Source organism: Siphateles boraxobius, unplaced genomic scaffold (genome assembly GCF_051911475.1).
Source record: "Siphateles boraxobius isolate OS27281-9 unplaced genomic scaffold, OSU_SipBor_1 120, whole genome shotgun sequence".
In the NCBI taxonomy this organism is placed as follows: domain Eukaryota; kingdom Metazoa; phylum Chordata; class Actinopteri; order Cypriniformes; family Leuciscidae; genus Siphateles; species Siphateles boraxobius.
This window is the reverse complement of record NW_027508723.1, coordinates 1,240,768-1,261,412: the sequence shown is the minus strand read 5'-3', so window position 1 is coordinate 1,261,412 and position 20,645 is coordinate 1,240,768. Positions and strand designations below refer to the sequence as shown.

The 20,645-nt window shown below is 36.0% G+C and overlaps 2 protein-coding genes across 8 annotated transcripts in view; both read left to right on the top strand.

The window, feature by feature from the left end:
- Nucleotides 1-386: 386 nt before the first annotated feature.
- On the top strand, nucleotides 387-13,865 carry LOC143732257 (transmembrane protein 127). Of its 5 annotated transcripts, none has more exons than XM_077223120.1 (4): nucleotides 387-622; nucleotides 1,221-1,396; nucleotides 3,616-3,777; nucleotides 8,331-13,865. In XM_077223120.1, exons 1-4 carry the CDS (start codon nucleotides 594-596, stop codon nucleotides 8,606-8,608), a joined length of 645 nt encoding a protein of 214 aa, XP_077079235.1. In that variant the 5' UTR covers nucleotides 387-593; the 3' UTR covers nucleotides 8,609-13,865. The 5 variants fall into 5 exon arrangements, with proteins under 5 accessions (XP_077079235.1, XP_077079268.1, XP_077079252.1 ...); XM_077223153.1 differs by having other exon boundaries at nucleotides 1,187-1,396; XM_077223137.1 differs by having other exon boundaries at nucleotides 387-670.
- A 1,383-nt stretch (nucleotides 13,866-15,248) lies between these two features.
- The window catches only part of lzts3a (leucine zipper, putative tumor suppressor family member 3a), a 30,930-nt gene continuing 25,533 nt past the window's right edge, over nucleotides 15,249-20,645 (top strand). Inside the window, exon 1 of one of the 3 annotated variants that reach the window (XM_077222489.1) lies at nucleotides 15,249-15,364. The gene's annotated coding sequence lies outside the window, so the exon portion shown is untranslated. The remainder of the gene's footprint in view (nucleotides 15,365-20,645) is intronic. The other 2 variants (XM_077222488.1, XM_077222486.1) reach the window with 2 other exon arrangements.

Below are 20,645 nucleotides of genomic sequence, written 5' to 3'. Positions count from 1 at the left end.
ACAGTTGGTTTTATTGTAATTACAATTTAAACAGGCAAGGCTTTTATTGTTTATTTTACCTTAAACTAGCTGGTCGTCTTTATTATTTTGATTCTCCCCAGCAGTGTTATATGAGAAACAGAAAGCGTGCATATACTATGAGAACACTACTTTATTCCCGGCAGAAATTATAATAGTTTACTGGTTGTTTGGCTCGTGACATTAATTTCCCTGAAGCGAAACATTTTTGTATTGGATTTAGTGATGTAAAAATACAGCCATGGTTTATATATAGGATATACATCATTCATTAAGATAAACAGAAAAAATCAAAGGAGTCGGAGTCAGATGTCTCGTGTTGTGAATGTGTGTCTTGCATGTGTGCGTCAAGCCTCTAGAGGGCGCTGTGTGAGCGGAGCTGCGCATGCGCAGTGTTCTTCATCTGCTTATGTTGATTCGTTCCGTGTTTTAAACCGCCAGGGTGAGCTTTTATGTGCTGTTGATTTAAATAACCTCAGCAGAAGACATATCGTTTATCTTTATCCGTGTTCAGCATGAGAGCTACAGGAAATCCACGCTTTGTTTAGCGTATAGAATGTTTTATAGCGTTTATAATGTCACGAGCGATTCTTCGACTCCCAAGGTGAGAAACGTCGTTTTCGATCGGTGACGTCACGCGGAACTCTGTCAGGTATTATTTAAATTCTTCTCTGTTTTGGTTTTGTTATCCTCGAATGGTTTGTAATGCTTAATATCGCTTTGAATGAGATCGGGGCTAGTTGTCACGTGATCTGGACCAAAGGGGAGGTTCGGGATGTTTGTTGTGATCTTGTAGTTTACTTATTCCGTTACATTCTCTGTATGGTATAATATATATATATATATATGTGTGTGTGTGTGTGTATAGAGAGAGAGAGAGAGAGAGAGAGAGAGGGGGGGGGGGGGGGGGGGGGACTTTAAGGATTGTGTCTAACTGTAAAAAAAACAACTACCCTGAGAAATATTCACTAATGTGACAACTAGCCCTAATCTTCTACTCAAGTGCACTTTATGTGTGTCACCAGACAGTAATATTGCCGGTGTTTCATTGTTCCTTCCCCAAAGCTACTCTGTTTATGAGGAACCTTAAACACTCAAAGTTTGCAAAGCATTTGAATTCAGTGCATAAGATGTGCATTTTTTCCCTTGAATTATTGTTTCCACACAGAATGTGCTGCTTTTAAATCCCATCTTTCAGTCAGCATGACCCTGGCGTTGACCCCTGCGTCCGTGTGCCAGTGCTTCACTCTGGTGTCGCTGTGCACGTCCATCGCAGACCCAAACTGGATCCAGGTCCAGAACTCCTCCGATCCCGACAGCAAACTCATCTACGGCGTGGCTTTCACGATGCACGCGTACCAGAACCGCACAGACACAGGTTTGATCCGATACTTCTGGATTTTCCTTTAAACATAGTACTTTTGTAAAATATAAGAGTATCAAATGTATTGCTCATTGTTATTTTAAAGAGCCCATATTATGCTTCTACTAGAACAGGTTTTCCTGCTTGAATGTTGATTATTTTCCTCATATTCTCCATTGTTGCGGCTCCTCTCTTCCCAGTCTGTCAGTAACGCTCTGTTTACTTCCTGTCTCTATGAAGCCCCTCCTTCTGGAAAGCACACTGTGCTCTGATTGGTCGGCTGGAGCAGTGTGTTGTGATTGGTCGAGCGCTTCAATTGTGTTTGGGAAATGTCCCGCCCCTTTCCATAACCGCCAGTTTAAAACACTACTAACTAACTCAACCAGGCCCCGCCCCTTTATTCTGCTTATTAATTATTTAAATGAGGAATATTGAGACGTGTTCGTTCCCTGAAGAAACTCAAGATACAATGGAGGCGTTTCTTCAGGGAGTAATTTCATAGAGTGTAAAAACAATATAGACGTAGTGTTCGTGACGTAGTGTTTCTGAAGAGAATTTTTGGTGAAAAAGGAGATGCTGGATGACAGGATTTTGTTTGAACAAGAAATTAATGTATGAAATCCAAATTGTATAATAAATCTCTCATTATATACATTTATAGTGTGTAAGCATAAACAACATCTGCAAAGTTAGGACACTCAAAGTTCAGAGCAAAGGGAGATCTTTTCTTTTAAAGAAATTGCCTTTTAAGGACTACAACAAACGGCTGGTAGGAACTACACAAGCTTCCTCCCGGGTTAGTGACATCACAAACCCTAAAATTTACATAAACCCCGCCCCTGTAACACATTTATAGATGACCAAGACAGAATATGCTAATCAATGACTAGAAGACAACTACACATAAATTCATCAACTAACCATTCAGAAATGTTGCTACTACATGTTGTCACTTTTTCTAATTGAAGCTGCTACCCCGTCCCCCCCCCCCCCCCCCACACACACACACACACACACACACACACACACACACACACACACACACTCAAGCTCTTGTAGCTCCGCCCCCTGTGCTGGGAGCAGCAGCTCATTTGCATTTAAAGGGACAGACACAAAAACGGTGCGTCACCCTCAAAAAGTGACAAGATTTGAAAATGGCGTTTTCGTTTAAAAAAATTTAGTTTATGCACTCTCTCCGTCCACACTAGCGTTTCAGGTGTTTTTGAGGTTTCAGTGTGGATGAGAAACCTTTGAAAAACGCCTGAAAATGCTAAATTCACCTTTACTGCGCATGCGTAAAAGCTCACAAAAGCTCACTGAGATGATACAGACGGAAAAATAAATAAAGTTATCACGCAATTCTCCTGACAGGATAATTTTATTTATCAGAATATCTCAGCATTCACTGATGCGTACAGGTCGCACTCACTCACCATTATATGTTTGGTCTAATTCTAAAATGCTAAAACTGCTCTCATGTTTTACCGCCGGACAGCAAATGTGAGTAAATTCTGTCATCTGTGCAGGACTGTGATATGAAGAGTGTGTGAAGTAACACATTTTAGCAACAGTGTGAAAGTGAACAGCACAATACTGGGATAAACATGAATATCTATTGGTAAAATATGCGTCACATGACTAAACTGACGTCATCGTTTTCAAATAAATTCCGTTTTGACAGTCCACACGAAAACAGCGATTTCAAATTTATCCGTGTTTTCAAAAAGCGTAGTTTTCATTAATAAAAACGCCGTCTGTGTGGACCGAAGGACAAAACAGAGAAAAAGATGCGTTTTCAAAACGAAAATGCAATGTATTCAAACGTGCATATCTATAGACTAAACACATCATCATCTGCGTTTGCGCAGATATAATAATTCTCTTTTTTTAACGCTTGCGTCTTAGAACCGTTTCTAGGTTTGCGTTCTCGAGCTCCAAACACTTTTTTTGCGAATGAGCGGCCAGAACACATTAAAAGTTTCTGTTTTCTGTTAGAACGGTGTCGTTTAAGTTAATAACTAATGATCTTTGCAATGGAAGTGAATCAATCGAAACTAACTTTATTTGGACAATAACTTTATTCTAGATCTGCTGTACAATCTCTGTTACTGTAATCTCCTATTATCACTGTAAAGCTGCTCTGAAACATCTATATTGTTAAAAGCGCTGTATAAATGAAGCTGACTTGAGTTGTTCTGGTGTGTGTGTGTGTGTGTGTGTGTGTGTGTGTGTAGGTCCGTTGGGTGGTTTGCACGGATGGGGAATGTGGCTCCTGTATTCGCTGGCCGCTCTCTGTTACTGCGCCGTCTTGTTTTCAAGCTCCTCATTCCTGATGGATTTCCTCGGAGCATCTGTCAATCAACCCAAGCTGGTGACATCACTGCACGTCTCCACAGGTGACATCACTCAACCTGAACTCACTGCACGAGTGTGATGAGAATCGATCCTGCAGTCAAACCAAAGTTTATTCAGACACCTTCAACATTTCTCACATTATCACAGTTTATTCGCTATAGTTTAGAAAATGGTAATAGAATATGTCAAGAATCAGTTGATATTTCACTGGTTTTGTCCGTCCTTCTGTTAGACTCTCACACATGAATGATGTTGAATATCTGTCAGCAGTTAAATTTAACTACACAATTAGATAATACCAGTTTAGCTCAACCAATCACCAAGCAATGCTTCATGTTGTTCAGTCTGTGGTGTAAAAAGGTGCATTAGTTATTAAAGAAAAAACACTTCAGCAAAACATCATCAGCTCAAAGTGTCCGAATACTTTTTGGTCCTAAATTTGTATATGTTTTGCTGGTAGTCGCTGTATGACATTTTTTTGTGTATAATATGTCACAGTTTACTTTATTTTGCTCTCCTCACTTACATAAATGAGCTATAAAAAAAGAATCAAACATATCTGGTGTTTGAATCATTTTTGGTTTGACTGTAAATCCAGTCTTACAGTACAAATAGTTTTTTCTCTTCTTGTTTCATAAAACAAGACACTGCAGGCAAACCATTGTTTTTACATACACTGGTTAATTTTGGTCTTTCAGACTAGTGGGAGGAAATTTTGAATCTGGTTTAATCAATTTTCTGTTTTCTATTTCTACATTTAAGAATTGTTAGATATTTGGACTGAAACGAGACAAAAATACATCTAGATTTAAGAAATTTTTGTTATTTGGACTGAAACAACACAAAATACATCTAGATTTAAGAAATTTTTGTTATTTGGACTGAAACAAGACAAAAATACATCTTGATTTAAGAATTTTTTGATATTTGGACTGAAACAAGACAAAAATACATCTTGATTTAAGAATTTTTTGATATTTGGACTGAAACAAGACAAAAATACATCTTGATTTAAGAATTTTTTGATATTTGGACTGAAACAAGACAAAATACATCTTGATTTAAGAATATTTTTGTTATTTGGACTGAAACGAGACAAAAATACATCTAGATTTAAGAAATTTTTGTTATTTGGACTGAAACAAGACAAAAATACATCTAGATTTAAGAATTTTTTGTTATTTGGACTGAAACAAGACAAAAATACATCTTGATTTAAGAATTTTTTGTTATTTGGACTGAAACAACACAAAATACATCTAGATTTAAGAATTTTTTGTTATTTGGACTGAAACAACACAAAATACATCTAGATTTAAGAATTTTCTGATATTTGGACTGAAACAAGACAAAAATACATCAAGATTTAAGAATTTTCTGATATTTGGACTGAAACAAAACAAAATACATCTAGATTTAAGAATTTTCTGATATTTGGACTGAAACAAGACAAAATACATCTAGATTTAAGAATTTTTTGTTATTTGGACTGAAACAAGACAAAATACATCTAGATTTAAGAATTTTTTGTTATTTGGACTGAAACAAGACAAAAATACATCTTGATTTAAGAATTTTTTTGTTATTTGGACTGAAACAAGACAAAATACATCTAGATTTAAGAATGTTTAGATATTTGGACTGAAACAAGATAAAAATACATCCATATTTAAGAATTTGTTGATATTTGGACTGAAACAAGACATAAATACATCAAGATTTAAGAATTTTTAGATATTTGGACTGAAACGAGACAAAAATACATCTTGATTTAAGAATTTTTTGTTATTTGGACTGAAACGAGACAAAAATACATCTAGATTTAAGAATTTTTTGTTATTTGGACTGAAACAACACAAAATACATCTAGATTTAAGAATTTTTTGTTATTTGGACTGAAACAACACAAAATACATCTAGATTTAAGAATTTGTTGATATTTGGACTGAAACAAGACAAAAATACATCAAGATTTAAGAATTTTTTTGTTATTTGGACTGAAACAAGACAAAAATACATCTTGATTTAAGAATGTTTAGATATTTGGACTGAAACAAGATAAAAATACATCCATATTTAAGAATTTGTTGATATTTGGACTGAAACAAGACAAAAATACATCAAGATTTAAGAATTTTTAGATATTTGGACTGAAACGAGACAAAAATACATCTTGATTTAAGAATTTTTTGTTATTTGGACTGAAACGAGACAAAAATACATCTAGATTTAAGAATTTTTTGTTATTTGGACTGAAACAACACAAAATACATCTAGATTTAAGAATTTTTTGTTATTTGGACTGAAACAACACAAAATACATCTAGATTTAAGAATTTTTTGTTATTTGGACTGAAACAACACAAAATACATCCATATTTAAGAATTTGTTGATATTTGGACTGAAACAAGACAAAAATACATCAAGATTTAAGAATTTTTAGATATTTGGACTGAAACAAGACAAAAATACATCTATATCTAAGAATTTGTTGATATTTGGACTCAAACAAGACAAAAATACATCTTGATTTAAGAATTTTTTGTTATTTGGACTGAAACGAGACAAAAATACATCTAGATTTAAGATTTTTTTGTTATTTGGACTGAAACAACACAAAATACATCTAGATTTAAGAATTTTTTGTTATTTGGACTGAAACAACACAAAATACATCTAGATTTAAGAATGTTTAGATATTTGGACTGAAACAAGACAAAAATACATCTAGATTTAAGAATGTTTAGATATTTGGACTGAAACAAGATAAAAAATACATCCATATTTAAGAATTTGTTGATATTTGGACTGAAACAAGACAAAAATACATCAAGATTTAAGAATTTTTAGATATTTGGACTGAAACAAGACAAAAATACATCTATATCTAAGAATTTGTTGATATTTGGAATAAAACGAGACAAAAATACATCTAGATTTAAGAATTTTTTGTTATTTGGACTGAAACAACACAAAATACATCTAGATTTAAGAATTTTTTGTTATTTGGACTGAAACAACACAAAATACATCTAGATTTAAGAATTTTTTGTTATTTGGACTGAAACAACACAAAATACATCCATATTTAAGAATTTGTTGATATTTGGACTGAAACAAGACAAAAATACATCAAGATTTAAGAATTTTTAGATATTTGGACTGAAACAAGACAAAAATACATCTATATCTAAGAATTTGTTGATATTTGGACTCAAACAAGACAAAAATACATCTTGATTTAAGAATTTTTTGTTATTTGGACTGAAACGAGACAAAAATACATCTAGATTTAAGATTTTTTTGTTATTTGGACTGAAACAACACAAAATACATCTAGATTTAAGAATTTTTTGTTATTTGGACTGAAACAACACAAAATACATCTAGATTTAAGAATGTTTAGATATTTGGACTGAAACAAGACAAAAATACATCTAGATTTAAGAATGTTTAGATATTTGGACTGAAACAAGATAAAAAATACATCCATATTTAAGAATTTGTTGATATTTGGACTGAAACAAGACAAAAATACATCAAGATTTAAGAATTTTTAGATATTTGGACTGAAACAAGACAAAAATACATCTATATCTAAGAATTTGTTGATATTTGGAATAAAACGAGACAAAAATACATCTAGATTTAAGAATTTTTTGTTATTTGGACTGAAACAACACAAAATACATCTAGATTTAAGAATTTTTTGTTATTTGGACTGAAACAACACAAAATACATCTAGATTTAAGAATTTTTTGTTATTTGGACTGAAACAACACAAAATACATCCATATTTAAGAATTTGTTGATATTTGGACTGAAACAAGACAAAAATACATCAAGATTTAAGAATTTTTAGATATTTGGACTGAAACAAGACAAAAATACATCTATATCTAAGAATTTGTTGATATTTGGACTCAAACAAGACAAAAATACATCTTGATTTAAGAATTTTTTGTTATTTGGACTGAAACGAGACAAAAATACATCTAGATTTAAGATTTTTTTGTTATTTGGACTGAAACAACACAAAATACATCTAGATTTAAGAATTTTTTGTTATTTGGACTGAAACAACACAAAATACATCTAGATTTAAGAATGTTTAGATATTTGGACTGAAACAAGACAAAAATACATCTAGATTTAAGAATGTTTAGATATTTGGACTGAAACAAGATAAAAAATACATCCATATTTAAGAATTTGTTGATATTTGGACTGAAACAAGACAAAAATACATCAAGATTTAAGAATTTTTAGATATTTGGACTGAAACAAGACAAAAATACATCTATATCTAAGAATTTGTTGATATTTGGACTAAAACAAGACAAAATACATCTTGATTTAAGAATTTGTTGATATTTGGACTGAAACAAGACAAAAATATATCTAGATTTAAGAATTTTTTGATATTTGGACTGAAATAAGACAAAAATACATATAGATATGAGAATTTTTAGATATTTGGACTGAAACAAGACAGAAATTGTAAGTAAGAAAAGATTTTTTTGCAGTGCGCCAAGATAAATTCATCAAGCATTGTATTTCTTCTACTAATGTGTGTGTTTCTCTCTTTTCAGCGGTCAGCTGTGTGTCGGTGATGGGTGTGTGTGTGGCGTGCATGTGTGTGATCGAACACAACCTGCAGCGAGGGAACCCCGGATCTCAGCCGAACCGCAGCCTGATCCCTGGGGAAAGCTTCTTCATCCAGATGTTGGGTTTGCTCTTCTCTCTCGCGGCGTGTGCTTTCGCCATCAAGACTCGGCCAGAACCCGCCAGGTCATGTGACTACCTGAGCGTGGGCGGAGACGACAGTGATACGGAGCCTCTGATTGGTCGAGCTGAGAGGGAGGAGTAAAGTCTTATAGAGTTCAACCTCTATAAAGTAAAGAGGTTCACTTGATTTATGCACTTTATGACGGGAAACTCTTATGACGGGAAACAAACGCGATCGCGCAAACACATGCAAAGTTTGGCGTTTGTGAAATTCAGGGAGAATTTGAGTTGAATTGGTCACACAGGATGTAGAATTGGAATGACAGGAAGTATTTATTTACTGAGTTACAGTTCAAAGAAATTCAAAACCCCAATGAGAATGTTACTGAAATAAAATGTTTGTTTTTTATATTTTATTAAAATAAATTCAGTTATCGTTTCTTTTATTTTAAGCAACTAATTTTTTGAATGCTTTAATTTTAGTTTCAGTTATATATAACTATAATTACACTATTTACTAAGTTAAAGTTCGAAGAAATTCAAAACATCATCGAGAGAGTATGATAGTTTTTATTAATATTTTCATTTTTATATTTTCCGTTTTCATTTTAATTATTTTTGTTGTCATTTTTGTTTTGTCGTTTCTGTTTTTTTTTAAATGTCTGATTTTATTTCAGTTTTAGTTATTTCAGTACACAAAGAACTAAATGAAAATTAGAAATTTTACTAAACTAAAATAAAAGTTTTTTTTTATATTACTTTGTTAATATATACATTCAGGTAATGTTTGTTTTATTTTAAACACCAACATTTTTTTTAAGGCTTTAATTTTAGTTTCAGTTAACTATAATAACACTGAAACATATATTTTTGTTTGCTTATATTTGTCTGAATTAGTTTGGCATTTTTCTTTAATATTGTTAAAGCAATTAGCAAACTTTTGTCATGCAGCACCAAAACAAAACAGTTTGACTATTTTGAAATGTCAAATTCTGGTAAATGACGTCATCTACCATAATAATCCATAAAATCACATTTCAATTTATTCAAAAAGATTCACATTAGTAGAGACATTTTTATGTTTTTTTTTTTAGATGAAAAAAAAAACATAGCTTCTGTATAATAATTAAAAACAAATTTCTTCATTCTAAAAATCAAATATTTCTTAAAAATAGCCTAGTTTTTGTGTGATGACGAGAACATATGGGGAATTCATAGGGAAAAATTCAATGTTTTGGATTTTATTCTATTTTACTTCTATGATTTTATTTGTATTTGTGTACAGTTAAAAATAAATAACAATAGAATACAATGGGGGGATAGGCAAAAAAACTGTAAGGGCTTATTTATTCATTTCACCTGAACAATATTTAATTGAATTAACTTAATTTACAATTCTGTATCCTGTTTGCTACTTCAATTATAATTCAGTTCAGTATTCAATATTGGCTTGACTTCAGCACAAATACTATTATTACTGCCAGAATTATGGGAAATGTAGTTTTTCTGTAAGTATGATCATTCCAACATGAGTTGAGGCTTCATGCAGTAAAACTCAAAGATGATCAGGTGTTTTTTACTCTTGGACCAAATACAGAAACCACTAAAGTCACGCTCGGTTTGTTTCAGGGGTTTTAAAGCAGAATTACATGTGAACGCTCTTAATGAACCACTTTATACTGAAACAAACTCAACAGCCTTTATGCTGCATAATCATATCTTATATTCAATTTGTGCATAAATATGAGGAGACAATATAAAACTCAATATAATGTTGTATCTGACCAGGTGTGAACCGAAAGTGGACTGAGACCCGATCTGCATTCAAATGGACTAATCTGAGATCGAAGTCCGCTTTCTAATGCACATACAGTGTAAAAGTTCTTATTCACTTAAAGACGAAAACTAAGATATTCAGGGCGGTTTTTCATCTCATAAATGCATCGAACACCAATCCTCAGTGTGCCTTGAGCTTCCTGGAAGAACTTTTATTTTGTAACGTCACGTGTCTGAAAAGAGCTTTTAGAGCTGTATTAAAGCTACAATATGTAATGTTTTCCGCCGCTAGGGGTCGCTAACCCCGTACAATAACAAAGGCGTAGGTCGCTGACGCATAGCCACGCCCCCTCCACTCACTCGGACAAACAGTCAACATTCGGTGACAGGCGCGTTGAAGAGGAGTGAAAAGGCTACATGTTTTGCTAAAAAAAACAAACAAAGTTGCCCAGTTGTTTTGGTAGAAAGTTGTCTAAATTAATGGTTCATGATCAAATTAAATATGTAGAGGTCTAAGTTGCATACGTTTCCAGGACAAGCCTTTTTACCTTCTTTACCAAGACATTCAGCACAACATTGCTAACATTTGTTATCTCGGTTATTTACAGATATACGTTAATGAAGCTAAGTGACATGATGTACAACGGAGTTAGACGCTAACGTCAACGTTTTCTAATGTTAGGCTAACGTTATGTTAGAGATGTTAAAGATCACGTTCAAATACGTTGTTGACTTACCTTAGAACAGATGTAGACATCCTTGTTTAATTTATCCACGTTTACCGCGTAACTTAATCCAGAGCAGACACTTAACGTTATCTCGGTTGAGATGTGGGTTGGGAAAGGGTAAAAAATACACACCGTCGCCCAGCCTCTCGGGATACCTAGTGTCGGAGTTGCATGTACTCCATGCACACCGTTTGACAATTTTAAACTTAAAATGACAAGAAAAAACATTTAAAAGCTAATGAAAACTGACTAAGTGCAATGCATTTCAATGGACGTGGAAGCAGAGAATGTCTGAGTGTATTGGGAGCTATGCGCACTGTGATTGGCTCATTGCGTTTGGGGGCGTGGCTTAGCCATAGGTCAATTAGGCCGTGCGTCCACCAAAGTGTTTTTTCACGCAGCTGGCGTATTTTTCTAATTGTTTTCAAGGGGAGCGCCCTGTTTTTTAAACGCCATGAGCGTAACGAGGCGCTGAGCGTGTATTTAACGCTCAAGCGCTGAGCGTTCGGCGTTTTTTACTGGTCGCCGAGAGTTGAAGAATGTTCAACTTTGGGGTAAAACGCAGCGCTCATCACTGTCACTTTTTACCCAACCGTCCAATCACAGTGGAGGAGGGGCGGGACTAATACCACACCGACCAACTGTCACTTCTGCTTGTTCAACGTCAACAGATGACGGATACAAAATCATTTAAAACAAGAGCCAGAGAAAACACGTTACATTGTATCGACATTTTCATATAGAATCAACACAGAAACAAAATATGTGTGAAATGAGATACTAGTAACAAGCAAAGTGTCTCAACTGAAAAAAAGCGTTGCGCTGCCAAAACGCTCACAGCTAGGCGTTTTCAAAAAGCACTTTAAAAACGCTTTGGCGGACACGCGGCCTAATGGAACTTGTCGTCATGCTTAAGGATTAATAATGTTTATGGATGAGTGAATACATTGATGTCTTTATGTCAGATATCATGTCAGAGTCCCGTTGATATAAAAGAATAATGAAGCTTATGAGGAAACGCGGCGCTGTTTCACTTGGTCTACACTATCACACTAAACTGCATTTGAGTGTGTTAAACTTATAATGTTATACTGTGTGTTAGTTTGTCTGTATGAGACTAGCATAAGCTATTATAATAACATACTGATCATATTCTAACATTTCATCATGTTGAGCTTTATAACATTGATTAGTTTTATGTACATTTGCTCACCTGTCTAATAAAATATCTCTGTCGAGTGGAAGTTAGTCGCGGACGCTAGCTCTCGGCATCTCGAAAACGCCACGCTGATATTTATCCTCGTTTTAGTTCTCCTTTTGTCCTAAAGTCTGCTTCCACAATGTTCGAAGGAAACAACAACAGCGTGAGCGTGCCGCTAGATGTAACGCAGTTGTCCACGTCTGTCACCATGGTTACTACGGCAGTACGAGCGGAAACCAGGGATAACGCGGATATTACGTCATACGGACGAGCCATTATTTAAAAAATAAAATAAAATCTTTGTGAACTTTTGGGATATTGTAGGTACACGACTGCAGGAAATACATATTTTATCAAAAATTGATATATTGATATTTTATCAAAAATCTTACATATTGTAGCTTCAACCAAAAAACAAATTCGTTATTTATTCGCATATTGTAGCTTCAACCAAATACATATTGTATTTGGTTGAACCAAATATTGTAGCATATTGTAGCTTCAACCAAAAAACAAATTCGTTATTTATTCGCCCTCGAGATTGTGCTAAACCTGTATGAAAAAAATACTATGGAGGTCAATGGCGTCCAAAAACGGTTTGATGACCAACAAACAACAGGCTTGGAACAACATGAAGATGAGTAAATAACTCTTAATTAATAATACTCATCTTTTTATTTTTAGGTGCACTGTCCCTTTAAATCACCTGCTCCTTCTTTCAAAACAACAAATAAGCTTTACGTTTTCTAGCTAACATTGATCTTCATGAATCAAATGAACTCTGTCTCATACTGTATTTGTATTTCCTTCTTTTAAGCAGAATAATATTGTACCATTTGTTGTTTTATATTCTGTTATTTTAGTGTAATTATGATTGTATTTCCTTTGAAGGAATCGTTCAAACTAAAATGAAAATTCTGTCATCATGTTGTACAAACCTTTCTTTCTTCTCATCGAGGAAAAGATTATAATCAAATAATGATTTAAATGTGATACAAAAGATTCAGAATATAATGCACAGATCATATGGACGTTTGTTATGATATATTTAGAGAGTGTAAATCTCATTTATGTGCACATCTCATTGCATATTTCAAAAAATATAAATACACACTGTGTTTAAAGAGGAAATATACAGTTTTTGTTCATGTCTAGTGAAGCAATTGCATTTAATTGTGTGTAATACAAAAAATATGATCATATCTTCATGGTTTCTTGTCCCAAGTTGAGCTTCAATCGTCTTAATGATCTGGACTGTTCACTAAATGAACCGTTCATGGTAACAGTGGAATCATGGGAAATCGTGCCTTAATTTCTCAGCTCTAATTAGACTCGTTCTCCTTGGTCACATGACACCAGCTTGTGCTCCAGTTGGATGGAGACAATCGCCATAGTAACCTTGAGAAGTTGTTGATGTCACTGATGAATTTGTGAATGGTGAGAGAGAAAATTAATGTGACGTTTATCAACTACATGGTTATTATGAGGTGAAAACAATCTTCATCTCAAATGTTTCGTGAGTTTGTTTTTAAAGCAATGCATGCATAATAGATATTCGTTCTGATGATGTCATTTATGCCTGATGAATTTTGCACATTTAAATGAAGATAATGCTTTGAACAATTCAACGATCTCAATTTATTTCCTTTATCTTACTAATAAAAAGCTGTTTACAGTATGGTTGAATTTGTTAACATTGACAATATATTTTCACAGCATTTATTAATCTGTTGATGTTACTTAAGTTAAGATACAATTGTTCTTTGTCCATGTTACTTAAAAAATACACTAATGTTAACAGATACAACTTTTGATTTTAATAATGCAATTAATAATTTAATAACCTCAACCCTTTTTTAGACACTGTAAAAATGAAAAGTTACTTAGAAAGATTCATGATTCAACATTATATGCAATTAAACCAATCCTAACCCTATAGTAAGTACATGTAGTTAATTATTATTACTTGGTACTTAAAGTCCCGCTGTAGTTAATCATTTTATCCCTTAGAACTCACCAAAATGACAAATTAAAAAAAAAATTTCCTTAAATTCTTCATGCGTTTAAATATCTTGAATGTAACTCGACACTCTTGCCTCATTTAGTATGTGCGGTTCTATGAATATGCAAATGAGCCCCGCCCCCACTCACTCAGAGATCCACTCACGTTGATCTGATTGGTTACAAGGTAGTTTGTGACGTCAGAAACACCAGCGATTTCAAAGCGTGTTTTTGAGACTGTCTTTGGTTCACTGCAGTTTTAAGGAGAAAATACTCAGCAATGCTGTCGACTTATGAATTTACACATGGTTTGTGTTAAAGCATATTAAAAACACCACATAGACACATAAACAACATTAAAAGCTGGATTTACACCACAGGGGGACTTTAAATGTATAATAACATTGAAACAAAGACGCCTTAAATTAAAGTGTAACCAAATTAGTTTCTATGAAGTTACATATATTTTTCCTTCTCTTGCACTCTTAAATGTATTTGTTTATTTAATTTTAATCTAATTAATAACTAAAATGTTTAACATTTTTTATTAATTTTAATCGAATGTATGGTAACAGCTTTATTTTACAGTGTCCTTGTTACATATGTTACATGTATGTACCATAGTACCAAAAAACATGTACTGCGTTACATTAAACTGGGAAGGGTCACAGCAATTACATATTGGTGTCCTATTGTTAGTTTCTCTGCCTCTATTGTTCTCATTTTTAAGTCGCTTCGGATAAAAGTGTCTGCTAAACGAATAAATGTGATAAGAGTAAATTATGCATAATCACATGCAATTATTGTTTGTTCATGTTAGTTCACAGTGAATTAATTAATGTTTACAAGATTTTAATAAAGTCTTAGTAAATGTTGATATTAACATTAACAAAGATTAATAAATGCTGTATACGTGCAGTTTATTATTAGTCCATGTAAACTAATGTAGTTAACTAATGAACCGTTTAAATCTCTATGCGTTTAAATTATATGCTGGGAGGGGGCGTGGCTTCCCGCGTCCAAAAGGGGCGGGGCTCAGGTGGGTGTGTCTCTCAGCTGATGCGCGCGCGCACTTCATCTCCAACGCGGGCGTCAGCGGCAACGCAACGCATCGCGTTCGTTCGTTCGTAACGGCAGATCAGCATCCGAACGAACGGACTGACACACGGACTGACGGATCCGCGGTGAGACAGTGAGTATGTATGTGTGTGTGTGTGTGTGTGTGTGTGTGTGTGTGTGTGTGTGTGTGTGAGTGAGTGTGTGAGTGATGGAGAGACTCGAGTCACTGGATGCTGCTGTTGTCATGGAGGGATGCGGATTCAGTGATGCATCATTTTGCATGAGCAGAAACACGCATTATGTAATGCGATCAGGTGAACGTTTCATCTTCATTGTGTTGCTGCTGCATCCGTCGTTTAATGCACAATTTATGATGTTATTATGATAAACGCAGACTATTGAACGCGTCGGTAACTGGTTAGTAGCATCACTAGGCCTATTCACTGATGCTGTTAATGCTTGTCAATAGATCATGTTGCGCGAGCCGCTTCGAAAGGTGAAGATGCGTTTTTAGTGCATATAGAGTGAGATGTCATCTTTAAAGCACGAGGGCTTTGTGTGTGTGTGTGTGTGTGTGTGTGTGTGTGCAGGCCTCCATCTCCTGTTTTTACTGTCAATGTTGTGTGTTTTCTTTGCGGTGCGCGAGTCTGATGCATCAACACTGCATGTTTACATTTATGCATCGCGTTTGCGTTTGTGTCATCGAGTTTTAAGCGTATGCGGTGATTATTAAACAGTGTATCAGGGTATTTAAGTGTGTGTGTTGGATATATGAAGCATGTGAGCGATGATGTAATGCCAGTGAGTGAGTGACTGTGGTAGTAGAGGCACGTGCCAGTGCTGATCTGATCCAGTAATGGTGGCTCTGCTGGACCAGTGATGCCACTGCACATCGTTTGCAATGGCATAGAGTTTATAGAATAGTAGAGCATGGGCACTTTGTGTGCTTTTACAAAAAACAACAATGTTGGACATGCACCATGGTATTCTTTAAAGTACCTTCGGAGGGCTGTGTGAATAGCCTATACAAATATGGAAATCATCTGTGCTTATCAAAATACAAAGATATATAAATATATGACACTATTACTGTGGCATGGTACTGTCATGTGCTTGAGAACTGATCCGTTGAATTTTGCTATATTCTTACACTGTTCATTTTTAGGGATGCATGATATATCGGTATCGGCGATATATGTTCATTTTTTATGTTATATTTATCAGCCGAATAAGAAAATTAGTTTGATCTTCTGTTTAATAGTGAGGTGATAGATAATGTATTATTTCCTTCAGCTGAGACACTTCAGATGCGCACTGTTCAACATGATGTTTTTGAATTACTTGAAATACGATTGAAATCACTTAAAAAAATGAAAATACAGTTCAGTGCGACATGTGCAGCGCAAGTCTGTCATATCGGCTACATATTATTATAATGAGAAGATCATAACTGTGTGCTTGGGACATGGATTTAATGGTGAGACTTTTGTTTTTGTAAGCAGGCTCTCAAAAATTATATACAAATTTGGACTAACCCAATATATCGGTTATCGACTTTTATAAATAAAGAATTATCGATATCAGCCAAAATCTTGATATCGGTGCATCCCTATTCATTTTATTGATAGATTGTTACCCTTGCAAAGAAGTACTGGTAAAATTATGTTATCAAAAGTCAGGGATCTCAATATGAGCTCTAATATTTTCTCATCAGATGTTCTGAGCTGCTCACATTCCTTTTTAGCTCTATTTCTGAATGGACTGTTTAAATATTTCAGTCGATTTCTTATTACCTTTTCTTTAAAGTGATAGGCCTAGTTCACCCAATGATTTAAATTCTGTCATAATTTACTCACCCTCATGTCGTTCCAAATACGTGAGACATTCGTTCGTCTTCCGAAAACAGATGAAGATATTTTTTAATGAAATCTGAGAGATTTTTGTCTCTCCATTGACAGTCAATTACCACTTTAATGCTTCAAAAACACAAGAATGAACCTCAGTGGTTCCTGCAGAAGCTCAAACGTGATGCGTAACACGAGAATGAGCCTCATTGGTTCTTGCTGAAGCTCAAACGTGCTGCGTAACACGAGAATGAACCTCAGTGGTTCCTGCAGAAGCTCAAACGTGATGCGTAACACGAGAATGAGCCTCATTGGTTCTTGCTGAAGCTCATACGTGCTGCGTAACACGAGAATTAACCTCATTGGTTCTTGCAGAAGTTCATACGTGATGCGTAACACGAGAATGAGCCTCATTGGTTCTTGCAGAAGTTCATACGTGATGCGTAACACGAGAATGAGCCTCATTGGTTCTTGCAGAAGTTCATACGTGATGCGTAACACGAGAATGAGCCTCATTGGTTCTTGCAGAAGTTCATACGTGATGCGTAACACGAGAATGAACCTCATTGGTTCTTGCAGAAGCTCAAACGTGATGCGTAACACGAGAATGAACCTCATTGGTTCTTGCAGAAGCTCAAACGTGATGCGTAACACGAGAATGAGCCTCATTGGTTCTTGCAGAAGTTCATACGTGATGCGTAACACGAGAATGAACCTCATTGGTTCTTTCAGAAGTTCATACGTGATGCGTAACACGAGAGTGAACCTCATTGGTTCTTGCAGAAGTTCATACGTGATGCGTAACACGAGAATGAGCCTCATTGGTTCTTGCAGAAGTTCATACGTGATGCGTAACACGAGAATGAGCCTCATTGGTTCTTGCAGAAGTTCATACGTGATGCGTAACACGAGAATGAACCTCATTGGTTCTTGCAGAAGCTCAAACGTGATGCGTAACACGAGAATGAACCTCATTGGTTCTTGCAGAAGCTCAAACGTGATGCGTAACACGAGAATGAGCCTCATTGGTTCTTGCAGAAGTTCATACGTGATGCGTAACACGAGAATGAGCCTCATTGGTTCTTGCAGAAGTTCATACGTGATGCGTAACACGAGAATGAACCTCATTGGTTCTTGCTGAAGCTCAAACGTTCTGCGTAACACGAGAATGAGCCTCATTGGTTCTTGCAGAAGTTCATACGTGATGCGTAACACGAGAATGAACCTCATTGGTTCTTGCTGAAGCTCAAACGTGATGCGTAACACGAGAATGAGCCTCATTGGTTCTTGCAGAAGTTCATACGTGATGCGTAACACGAGAATGAGCCTCATTGGTTCTTGCTGAAGTTCATACGTGATGCGTAACACGAGAATGAGCCTCATTGGTTCTTGCTGAAGCTCAAACGTGGCGCGTAACACGAGAATGAGCCTCATTGGTTCTTGCAGAAGTTCATACGTGATGCGTAACACGAGAATGAACATCATTGGTTCTTGCTGAAGCTCATACGTGATGCGTAACACGAGAATGAACCTCATTGGTTCTTGCAGAAGCTCAAACGTGATGCGTAACACGAGAATGAACATCATTGGTTCTTGCTGAAGCTCAAACGTGCTGCGTAACACGAGAATGAACATCATTGGTTCTTACTGAAGCTCAAACGTGATGCGTAACACGAGAATGAACCTCATTGGTTCTTGCTGAAGCTCAAACGTGTCGCGTAACACGAGAATGAACATCATTGGTTCTTGCTGAAGCTCAAACGTGATGCGTAAAACGAGAATGAACCTCATTGGTTCTTGCTGAAGTTCAAATGTGATGCGTAACACGAGAATGAACCTCATTGGTTCTTGCTGAAGCTCAAACGTGTCGCGTAACACGAGAATGAACATCATTGGTTCCTGCAGAAGCTCAAACGTGATGCGTAACACGAGAATGAACATCATTGGTTCTTGCTGAAGATCAAACGTGCTGCGTACCACGAGAATGAACATCATTGGTTCTTGCTGAAGCTCAAACGTTATGCGTAACACGAGAATGAACATCATTGGTTCTTGCAGAAGCTCAAACGTGATGCGTAACACGAGAATGAACCTCATTGGTTCTTGCTGAAGCTCAAACGTGCTGCGTAACACGAGAATGAACATCATTGGTTCTTGCTGAAGCTCAAACGTGCTGCGTAACACGAGAATGAACATCATTGGTTCTTGCAGAAGCTCAAACGTGCTGCGTAACACGAGAATGAACATCATTGGTTCTTGCAGAAGCTCAAACGTGCTGCGTAACACGAGAATGAACATCATTGGTTCTTGCAGAAGCTCAAACGTGATGCGTAACACGAGAATGAACATCATTGGTTCTTGCTGAAGCTCAAACGTGCTGCGTAACACGAGAATGAACATCATTGGTTCTTGCTGAAGCTCAAACGTGATGCGTAACACGAGAATGAACCTCATTGGTTCTTGCTGAAGTTCAAACGTGATGCGTAACACGAGAATGAACCTCATTGGTTCTTGCTGAAGCTCAAACGTGTCGCGTAACACGAGAATGAACATCATTGGTTCTTGCTGAAGCTCAAACTTGATGCATAAAACGAGAATGAACCTCAGTGGTTCCTGCAGAAGCTCAAACGTGCTGCGTAACACGAGAATGAACCGCATTGGTTCTTGCTGAAGCTCATACGTGATGTGTAACACGAGAGTGAACCTCATTGGTTCTTGCTGAAGCTCAAACGTGCTGCGTAACACGAGAGTGAACCTCATTGGTTCTTGCTGAAGCTCAAACGTGCTGCTTAACACGAGAATGAGCCTGATTGGTTCTTGCAGAAGTTCATATGTGATGCGTAACACGAGAATGAACCTCATTGGTTCTTGCTGAAGCTCATAAGTGATGCGTAACACGAAAATGAACCTCATTGGTTCTTGCTGAAGCTCAAACGTGACGCGTAACACGAGAATGAACCTCACTGGTTCTTGCTGAAGCTCAAACGTGGCGCGTATCACGAGAATGAACCTCATTGGTTCTTGCTGAAGCTCAAACGTGACGCGTAACACAAGAATGAACCTCATTGGTTCTTGCAGAAGCTCATACGTGCTGCGTAACACGAGAATGAACATCATTGGTTCTTGCAGAAGCTCAAACGTGATGCGTAACACGAGAATGAACCTCATTGGTTCTTGCTGAAGCTCAAACGTGACGCGTAACACGAGAATGAACCTCATTGGTTCTTGCTGAAGCTCAAATGTGACGCGTAACACGAGAATGAACCTCATTGGTTCTGGCTGAAGCTCAAACGTGCTGCGTACCACGAGAATGAACATCATTGGTTCTTGCAGAAGCTCAAACGTGATGCGTAACACGAGAATGAACATCATTGGTTCTTGCTGAAGCTCAAACGTGATGCGTAACACGAGAATGAACCTCATTGGTTCTTGCTGAAGCTCAAACGTGTCGCGTAACACGAGAATGAACATCATTGGTTCTTGCTGAAGCTCAAACGTGATGCGTAAAACGAGAATGAACCTCATTGGTTCTTGCAGAAGCTCAAACGTGATGCGTAACACGAGAATGAA

Excerpts from the sequence above, each read along its gene's own strand:
- LOC143732257 (XM_077223120.1), top strand. The coding sequence starts at position 594 with ATGTCACGAGCGATTCTTCGACTCCCAAG. Across the intron at positions 1,397-3,615 it reads CCAGAACCGCACAGACACAG|GTCCGTTGGGTGGTTTGCAC; the intron begins GTTTGATCCGAT and ends GTGTGTGTGTAG. Across the intron at positions 3,778-8,330 it reads ATCACTGCACGTCTCCACAG|CGGTCAGCTGTGTGTCGGTG; the intron begins GTGACATCACTC and ends CTCTCTTTTCAG.